This window comes from Tupaia chinensis, unplaced genomic scaffold (genome assembly GCF_000334495.1).
Source record: "Tupaia chinensis unplaced genomic scaffold, TupChi_1.0 Scaffold000037_15, whole genome shotgun sequence".
NCBI lineage: Eukaryota > Metazoa > Chordata > Mammalia > Scandentia > Tupaiidae > Tupaia > Tupaia belangeri.
The window spans coordinates 173,582-184,325 of NW_006159473.1; the positions used below are offsets into that span (position 1 = coordinate 173,582).

Below are 10,744 nucleotides of genomic sequence, written 5' to 3' on the forward strand. Positions count from 1 at the left end.
TTGCGGCGTGACCATCCCCCCTGGGGGGTGATTTCTCGCTTTCTGTCTCTATGTCTCTCTCTGTCTGTCTGGCGAGCGCACGCGCCCTATAGCGAAAATCTCTCCAAAAAAAAAAAAAAAATGTTTGCTCCTTTAATTCCGCTTCTCCCCAGCTTTTTGAAGACTGAGCTAGTCGAGGTTAGTCATTGGATGTCATGCTGATATTTCCATTGCTTATGTACTTAGAAACGAGATTCTCAACATTTACATTTTTAAACATGACCTAGTCATATTAGATACTTTTGTTCTGACTACTTAATTTTGTTGTTAGATGTTGGTATACATTTCCCAAATTGCATATAGATTTTCCAGATTCTTAGATTTCTTAATCCTGATTCTCAGTCCTGCCCTTCAAAGACATTTGTGCCGTTTTTTGAAGTCACTGTGTGTAAATAACACACTATTTTGAAAAAGGAAAGAGATTTCTTTTCTTTCCAGAATTTTCAAATAAAGTCGACAGCAGGTAAAAGATTCTTACAGAATTCCCTTCCCCAGCCACCCAGTATATAGCTATAGTCCGTTTTAGGATATAATATTTAACCTGGGAGAATTATTCCCTAGACTGATCCTCCAGGAAAAAAAAGCTTGAAGGGTGACTATGCAGGTTTCTGTTTTGTTCAGAATGAATTAAATTTGGTTATCAAGGGGATGATGGATTTGGGGTAATTAACAGTCTAGAGAGAGTATTCTGGAAGAAGCTTGATGGTAGCTGTCATTTTGAGTAGACACCGAAGAATAAATTCTCGTGAGCTTGTTTCCTTGTTCTGCTGTCCCTTAGTCCCTAACGTGGGACGGTGTTCATTCAGCCTGGCTGTACGCTCAACGAAGTGCTGGTTACGGTATTGTAGCCACTGAGGTATACAGATGGAGGTAGCTTTCTGGGGCTGATTCCTTTGCATTGCCAAGTAGCATTGTTCCCTGGGACTTAATCTGTAGAACCGTTATCACCGTTCACAGCTTTGTTTTGATTCCCATAATTGCCCAGCTGATAGCTGTATCATAATCAAGAGTTTCATAACTCCTAGGGAAGAAAAGTAGACTTGTTCATTAAATAATTGCAAGTTAATTTGAAGTATGGCATTAATTAAGTAGTTATGCATAGTTCTATGAACCAAGGAGAGAATATGAACTTGTTTTTTAACATCGTGTGTTCCCTAAGATGTTTTTCTATAATTGTAAACAAAATTACTCCTACAGAGCTCTAGAAGGAACTGGTATCTATCTTTTATAGGCCTGCCCTAACCTAGACACTGCAATATCTGTTGTATGCTTGGGTTATTTCACCTCTCTTACCATACTCACAATGGCTATTAATTAAATGTTTACATTTGCTTGTAAGGCAAAGAGGGAAGTGAGAAATGTGGAAGTGTGGTGTAAAGTATTTGAAATAGATTAAATGGTTAGTAGTGGCTTATGTCTGGCAGAAACAAACTTGCCAAAGCAAACCATAGTTGCTATCATCACATACATTTCATCAAATGTTCATCTTTTTGTCTAAACAGTAGTTGAAATTATATTTATTTTGATATGGCTTCAAATTCTACAATGAAGGGACTTGTGTAAATGTGAAATTAAAATACATTTTCAAGGGGCCAGCAGGTGGTATAGTAGCTAACACGTTGGACTCCCACATGGCGAACTGCAGTTCAAGTCCCAGACCAGTGGCTTGAAAAATCACACAGGGTTCATGTGCATGCATGCCTAACAGAAAATAATGGAGGAGGAGGGATTGTGGTGTGGCCGTCCCCACTGGGGAGTGATTTCTCACTTTCCCTCTCAGCATCCCTGTCTCTCCAGCAAGCACACACACCCTATGGCAAAAACCTAAAACAAACAAACAAAAAGCTATGTTCAATCCTGTACTAAATCTACTTGAACATATATGTAAATGTACTAGTTTTTGTTTTCTTTTTTATTACTTCCTTCTCTAACAATTTGCAAATTCTATGTTTGGTCATGAAATTGATGGCAAGTCTCACCATAAATTAGTTAGCATAAACCATGTCTTATATTTTACTCTGTGTGTGGTTGTGTGTGTGTGTGTGTGTGTGTGTGTGTATTACCAGATTTCAAATTGTTGGAATAATAACAAGGATTTATGCTTATTTGCAAAACAAAATAAAGAAAGGAATCTTTCATACCAAGCTTTTCTACTTGACCCCTGTGAGTATGAGCCCTTTGCTCAGTGAAGTTCTCTTGGTGTTCTCAGTGCTCCTTGCAGTTGTGTAGCACCAAACAAACTCAGTAGCATCATCTTTGGTTGTCCAGCAATTTTGAGTAGTTTCTTTTTGGATTAATTATACTTTGAATACATGTTTATTCTTTCTTGGATAATATCTGAGGCATAATCACAGGTCGTACTTTTCCAAATGGGTTGAAGAACAAATTCCCAGTGTCTAATGCTGTGCCTTTCTAGTGTAGTTCTGGTTTCCTAAAACTTGGTTTTAAATAAATTTTCAGCGAGTCACGGATTTGAGTTATATATTCATGATAGTAGTACCCTAATTCAGATACTTAACAGGACTTTTTCTAGCAATACCATCAGGTAATTAACAGGACTCTTTCTAGCAATACCAATAATGCATTTTATGATTATGTATGTTTTTATAATGTCAAAAATATTATTAATTTAAATTTTTTATTTATTGTTTAGAGGAGGTTTTGCTATAGGGCATGTGCACTCATTAGAGAGACAAAGAGAGTGAGGAGTCACCCCACCCCGCCCAGGAGATGGCCATGCTACAGTCCCTTCTCCTCCACTCTCCTCTCAAGATTCTGAGCAGGCACACAGATGTGCCTGGCATGAGTTTCAAGCCACCAAGTCTGGGACTCGAACCCCAGTCGACTACGTGGGAGTCCAGCAACATAGCCATTATGCCAACTGCTGGTCCCACCCTAATTACATTGAGAAGTTAAAATTAACAAGGCCAGCTGCCGAAAGGAGAATGGAGGAGATGGGATTGTGGAATGATCATCCTCCCTGGGGAGTGATTTCTCACTTTCTGTCTCTCTGCCTCTGTCTATCTGGCACACGCCCTATAGCCAAAAAAATAAAATAAAATAAAAACCTCTAAAAAATATATAATTAGGGCATGTCCGGACTTTATATATTATTCATAATAAAATAATTAGCTTTAATTATCACTTTTCTCCAAGTCTCACTAAATTTTAGGATAAATATTAGTGGAGTTACTTTTGCAGTAACTTTTCTATGTTGTAGTAAAGATACTATGTGCCTTTAGGTCTTGGCTATTGAGTTAATTGATTAACAAGTGCTAAATATAACACTGGTGTGCTTAGCCATGCAGTCATGTTGAGTGCCGTGTGGGTCTGTCACAGGAGAAAGGAAAGCAGTATGGTATGTTATGAAAGTAATTGTAATGTGTAGTGTGCGATTACATACAATATGTAATTACTTTATAATAGCACCTTGAGCAAAGTGTTGCACAGGTAATTAAAATGTTGTTCATGACTACAGCTTTAAAGTTACTGACGTACCTGGCCTTGATTAAGCCTAACTTTTATACTAAAGATAATGCAAAAGGTAGATTGATTCTCTTCTTGGTCTCGTTTCACTTCCAGGTGGAGGTTTAGCCGTTGGAACAGTTCTTCTAATCGGTTAGTATGAGCTATTGTTCATGGGTTTTTCTATTCTGAAATTAAATATTCAGACTATTAACTTTCTACAGAAGGTAAGGTAGATTATAGACTAATTGCCTTAAGTTCACACTTAAACTCAAACATTGATCCGAACTTGAAATAAACGAGGCAAATATATTCAACTGGATAAAAGTAAGAAGTCAATAGGTTAAAATACATGAAGCCAGGACCAGCAGATGATGTAACGGTTATGCTCCTGGATTCCCACATTTGACCGCGGTTTGAATCCTGGACCTGGCAGCTTAAAACTCATGCTGGGTGCGTGTGCTTGCGTGCCCAAGATCCCAAAAGTAGAATGGAGGAGAAGGGATTGTGGCATGGCCAATTCCCCCCTGGGGGGGTGAGTTCTCATGTTCTGTCTCTCTGTCTCTGGCAAGGGCACACGCCCTATAGCAAAAATTCCTCTTAAAAAAAAGATACATAAAACCATTTTATATTTATATACCCAAGAAGTGCAAGCCCTGTACAAACTGTTTACATAAATAAGAAATGGTTAAAGAAATGGGGAAATTGGGGTCAAGGGTATCCTGGAAACAAGAGGGAGAGGGTAGTTTCAAGAAGAAAGTTGCTTATGGGAAAAGCTTTCATACAAATGAAGTAAGAAAAGGATCTCAAAGTATCCAACAAATTAGGTAATTAGAAAGTGGTGGGTGACTTTGAGAGCTGGTTCTATAGAGTGATTTAGCAGCTCACCTGGTCTTTCGTAATATGGAAAAAAAATACTCCTGTCGATTTTACTCGCTAGGCCCTCATGCTACCTCTTCGGGCACAGTGAACGAGTGAGTCCATTTCCATATTACAGCTTGTCAGACATTTGAAGGCATCTCTCAGGCATCCTGCATCTTTCATGCCTCTTTTTCTTCACGCTAAATATCCCATTTCTCACATCACAGTCTCTCGGCCCTTCACCATCTTGGTCATTCTTTTCTGAAGATGCTTCAGTTTATGTAAGTCCCAAAACAATATATTACAGTCTGTCTGACTGACCACTATAGAATAGAACGAAACAATCCTCTCTCAATACCTCGGAATTAAGACTATTAGTTCAGGCCAAAATTGCATTTGTTTTTTGGCCGTTCTGTTACATCATTATTATTTTTATTTGTCCAGTGTTATGGGCATTCACTATATAGATTAATTACATGCTTTTTTTTTAATAATTATTTATTTTAATTTTTTTTGTTCATTCATTTATTTATTAATTTGACCAGAGAGAGACAGAGGGTGAGAGTGAGAGAGAAAGGAAGTGAGAAAGCAAGCCACCAGATTCAGGACTCAAACCCTGGTCGGCCATGTGGGAGTGTCCAGCACCTTAACCACCACGCCACCTGCTGGTCCCAATTACATGCTTATTGTACAGCCTCAAAATTCATTTCTCAAACTTGGTAATGTTGAATTTGATGAGTTTGGTGCTTTTGCTAATTCCTAAATAGGTGATCTTTTCAATTTTTTCTGCCCCAGAGAACTCTCAGAAAGGAGAGGTGATAACTGTCAAAAACTTTGTGTATTTGTGTGTATATGCACTTGGCAGGGTGTGTCTTCAACCAAAGTACAGTAAATGTGACTGATTTATAAGACAAGATAGATTTTTGTTGTTTTTACATTAATAATTAATTCTACAACTGTTTAGTGCACTTACACTATGTGCCTGCACTAGAATACAGTGATGAGATACAGCCCTGCCCTAAGAATCTTGTAGCTTCCTGAGGAATCTCAGTCATGCACGTTGAGTAATGTGTGCTGAATGATGCTGCAGGAGGCTGAAGAGGGTGCTGCAGAGCACACTGATGATCTGCCCACCTCAAGGAAAGCTCCTCAAAGATGGTGCTGCCTAATTTGGGTCTGGAGAGATCTGAGAGAATTAATTAGCCAGTGCAATGGGAGATGAGAGTGAATAAGTTAAGTCACTGGCTGTAAAGAAGGAAGAATTGATAGATTCTAAAGCTTTTAGGAGGATGGAGCCATAGGACTCGGTGATTAGTTGTAGGAATGGGGAGGGTGAGATGAAAATAAGAGTAGCTCACATTTATTGATCACTTACTATGTGCAAGACACTGGTCTAAGTGACTCATCTTTGTGACAGTCCTCCAAGGTAGATATAATTGTATGATTCCCACTTTCCAAGCTGAGGAAACTCAAGCCCAGAGCATATGGTGTTGCTCGCCCAACTAGCACGTAACTCGAGGGAGGTAGGTGGCAAGGAGGGGAACATGCTTTGGTTTCTCTTTTGGATGTTTTCGTTGTGAAGGCCTGTTCACATAACAAAGTGAAGATGGGTAAACTATGTACAGACATGCCCTGTACCGTGCCTGGCTAACAGGGACTGACTCAGGAGGTTTGAAGTAACTAAGGGATGTGGGTGTGTGGAGAGAAAACCCTGATGTGGCTGTCGCCTGCTTTTCATTGCTTTCCTGTGCCTTCAAATAGCTATTTTTAAATATTTTGTCCAGGTTTTATAATTACAGCTGGAGGAGGTCTGGCACAGGGACTTCCTCTTGATCTTTGCACAAGTTCAGACTAAGGAATGTTTTCAACAGTGATTTTTACAAATAATGATGATTAGTACATTATAGGAATTCAGCTAAATTTGCTGAATTAATTAATGATGACTTTTTTGGAACAGTACAATAAATTTACCTACAGCTCTTTGTATTGTATTTAAACTTTTGAAAGAAAAACTGATATAAAAGTATAGGCATGTAGCTTATCAGAATAAAGATAAACCAAAGCTGTTTTTATTATGTAATGAAATCTCAAAAATGTATTTTTGCCAAAGAAACATCTTGAGTCAGCACTTAATCATTACAGTTCAAAATGAAAGGGGGAGAGGGAATTATTAAAAAGCAAAAGCACTGCTTTAGCAGGAAAATATTTAGTCCAGATTTTTTTTTTTTTTTTTTTTTTTTGCTATAGGATATGTATGCTCATGAGAGAGAAAGTGAGAGAAGTGGCCACACCACAGTCCCCTCTCCTCCTTTCTCCTCTGGGAATCCTGGGCGTGCACGTTCACACACCTGGAGTGTTTTCAAGCTGCTCAGTCAGGAACATGAAACGTACCACCTGCCATGTGGGATCCAGCCACCTTAACCTCTGTGCTACCTGCTGGTCCCAGATTTAAGAATTTTATCAAATTAAAGTCTTCAATTTTAGGTTATTGTTGTGATTGTAAACCCAGAATGTGGGAGTAATACTATTTTTGTGATTTTATAGGTATTAAGCATCAAACTATGCCTTATATGTGTGGTTATTGTGACATGAAAGACATGAGTTGTGAGCGTGTTGACAGTTGGTGGGTGATAATGGACCCGTCGGAGACAGAGTGCTGAGAGGGTGCCCTGGATCACAGCGAGAGGCTCTGCCTTCTTAGATATAATCAGACGTAACCCCATCCAGCTGGTGGCTCTCAGGGTCCTGTAGTAGTTGGAGAATGATCGTTGGAATCAGAATCTCTGCGAAAAGTACCTATGACTGATTATCTTCAGTCTCAGACTGTGCAAGTGTGGCTCAGAAAGACATGATTGTTATCCCAGCTCGTATTTGTTTTACAGGGAAAAAAAGTGAAAACCTGTGAGTTTTTGACAAATAATAATGACTATCATTTTTTCCTATTTTTACAGAAGAGGATAAATACAATATTTACTCTCCTTTGCTCTTCAAGTATTTCTTAGCAGAGGGAACCATCAGTGGGCATATGTTGTTGATTGCGTCTGCTAAAGAAGACCCTGCTAACATCCTGCAGGTATAGAATATTCTACTTCACTATTGCATTTGAAACATTCATGGAAGATTATTGTTTGTCTATGTAAGCAAACTATGTTTGTATCTATACAAACTATATTTAAATGTATTAATGAAATCTTTTATTTTAGTGAAAAATATCAAATTTATTTAAACCTAGAAATTGACATTAAGTTAGTGTTGTTGGACAATTGTTTTGACTTATAATGCCAATCAGAGATGGAAAATATTAGTAGACTATTAAAAATGACACTGGGCCAGCCTGTGGTATAGTGATTAAGCAGCCAGATCCCATATAGTTGATTGCATGGTTTGAGTCCTGGACTCAGCAGCTCAATGAGCACTCTGGGTACATGTGTGTGCATGCCCAAAATCCCAAGAGGACAAGGAAAAAGGAGAAGGGTTTGCATGAAGTATGACTATTCCTCATGTGGGGTACCTGCTTGCTTTCTCTCTTTCTGTCTTCCTGTGTCTGTCTCCAGCAAGCACATGCACCCTTTGCCAAATTTTAAAAAACAAAACAAAATGAAACAAAATTGATACTATAGAAAATTCTTAGACCAGGTATTACAAAAATCATATTTAATAACAAGAACCCCCAAAACTTCCAGTTTGCACTACTTATAGATAAAAGGGGGAGAAATAACCTTCAACTTTTTAAAGAATTATTTAATTCTAATTATTATTGTTATTGTTATTAATTTGCCTTAGGGCACCTGCACTCAGCAGAAAGAGAGGGGGAAAGTGAGAAAGCAAGCCGCCAGGTCCAGAATTCAAACCACTGTTGGCCATGTGGGAATCCAGAGCCTTAACCACCACACCACCTGCTGTTCCCCATAACCTTTAATTCTTTACTTCTAATTTTAATGTTCTCCTTTGGATATAATTAATTAGTTTTCATCCCAACTTACTACTATTCCTAAGCAGACTTTCTAAAATCTAAGAATTTCTTTACTACTTACTTGCAAAATATGACTTAACCCTTACCTTAAAAGAAACTTCAGGCTCCAGCAGGTGGCATGGTAGTTAACGCATCGGACTCCCACATGGCCAACTGCAGTAGAGTCCCAGACCTGGCGACTTGCTTTCTCACTTACCCTGCTCTATAGAAAATTAAATAATTATAATAAATAAATAAAATTAATATATACTTCTTTAAAAAAAGAAACTTGAAACTTTAATTTTCACTTGAAACTAATAGCTGAAAGTGTAGGACGTCACGACCAAATGAAGTAAAGCAAATAGTTAAATTGTAAAAAAAAAAAAGGAGATATCTATGTAATCAGCACAATATTTATAAAACATCTTTAGTATTTTACAATTCTGCTTTGCTCAAGCAAGTTCCAAGGCACTACAGTATTTGGCATTTTTACTATAAGCTTTTCTTCATAGTTTCATTCTAAACACATCTCAAGAAATTTAAATGTTTATAAGTACAAAAATTCATATAGCTACTAGATAATATTCTATAATATATAGTCATAATAATAAAGCTGAAAAAAGTGGGACCAGCAGTTGACATAATGGCTGTGTCGCTGGACTCCCATGTAGTTGACTGTGTTTCGAGTCCTGGGCCTAGTGGCTTAAACACACAGGGCATGTGTGCGTGCGTGCTCAAAATCTCAAGAGGAGAATGGAGAAGAAGGGACTGTGGTGTGACCATCCCCCCAGGGGGTGATTTCTCGCTTTCTGTCTGCCTGTTTGTCTCTGTCTCTCTGGGGAGTGCACAGGCCTTATAGCAAAAATCTCTCTTAAAAAGAAAAAAGATACAGAAATTTGAAGTACTCAGTGATTAATATAATTTTGCTTTTAGAATGCCAGAAATTTTTCTCCTTCATGGAAGCGGTAATATATTTTATTAATCTGTTGTGTGTTTTTTAAGCCAAGACATACTTTTTACCTCAGGACAATTTTGGCCTTTAGGATTCTTAGTCTCTTTGTACAGAACAGGATCCCAATTGAAGCCATTTTTTGAGTAGACTTTATCATCCAAAGTCTTTTTTTCAGTAGCATATTTTCATTTCAGAATATAGTCTGCAAGATGGCAAACAAGTACATCATTTATAAGGAATCTGTAGCATTAAAAATACTCTTGGGTCATCGGAAAAGTCATGACTTTTCTTTTTATGTTTATCTATACAAAAATGCCTCATGACTTTTGCTCAATAATTTACAGTAACAGTCAACAGACACCAGCAAACTTCTGTAACCAAGCACAGATGTTACTATAATATCAACATCAAAATAGCATGTTTCCTTCTGTAGGTCAACTTTGCTTGTTAAATAAGATTGTCATAAAATCTAAAGAGAAACTTTGTATAACTTTCCTATGGTGGCAGGGGCTTTTTCCCTTCCATCCTTTTTTTTTTCCAGTTGTTTAGTTTTTGCAGTATTTTCTTAATGTTTTTATTTGTCCTTTGCTATTTCTTCCTGCTTTAATCATCTTAAGTCAATTCTGTGTAGTCGTACATTTACTAGGAAGAGTAGAATGAAGGCCAATAGTATTGTCATAGGGAGGTTCTTCATGGCATATGCTATCACATACCAAGTCAAAGATTTTTACATCAAACACCTTTATGGCCACTATAGGACATCTTCACCAGGCCCAAAGCTAGGGTCTTTTTCTTTCTTTCTTTTTTTTTTTTTTTTTTTTGGAGAGGTTTTCGCTATAGGGCGCGTGCGCTAGCCAGACAGACAGAGACATAGAGACAGAAAGCGAGAAATCATCCCCCAGGGGGGATGGTCACGCCGCAATCCCTTCTCCTCCATTCTCCTCTCAGGATCTTGGGCACGCACGCACACATGCCCGGCGTGAGTTTTAAGCCACTGGGTCCGGGATGCGAACCGGAGTCGACTACATGGGAGTTCAGCCACATAGCCATTACGCTAACTGCTGGTTCCCCAAAGCTAGGGTCTTTATATCCTTTTTTAAAAGAAAATCTTTTCTTTTTTTCCCTCCCCAACCCAAGTAGCAAATGTTAAAACCTAGTATTTACATATGTATGTATATTTGTGTGTATATATATATATGTATATGTATGTATGTATATTTGTACACTTTGCTTTAGAGAACTACTATTAGGGAATTAATTTTTTTTATCTCAAAACTAATCTTGGGCAGCTTTTAAAAGTTATCTTGAACTTTGGGGAACCAGCAGTTAGCGTAATGGCTATATTGCTGGACTCCCATGTAGTCAACCACGGTTCGCATCCCGGACTCGGTGGCTTAAAACTCACGCCGGGCGCGTGTGCGTGCGTGCCCAAGATCCCGAGAGGAGAATGGAGGAGAAGGGATTGCGGCGTGACC

The 10,744-nt window shown here is 38.3% G+C and overlaps 1 protein-coding gene across 1 annotated transcript in view; it reads left to right on the plus strand.

Moving 5' to 3' along the window:
* Positions 1-10,744, plus strand: part of ELP4 (elongator acetyltransferase complex subunit 4) — a gene marked incomplete at its 5' end in the record, with an annotated part of 223,761 nt that overhangs the window by 2,708 nt on the left and 210,309 nt on the right. The window contains 2 exon segments of the mRNA XM_027771731.1: positions 3,622-3,657; positions 7,317-7,438. Of these exon segments, the coding sequence (XP_027627532.1) occupies positions 3,622-3,657; positions 7,317-7,438 (158 nt within the window).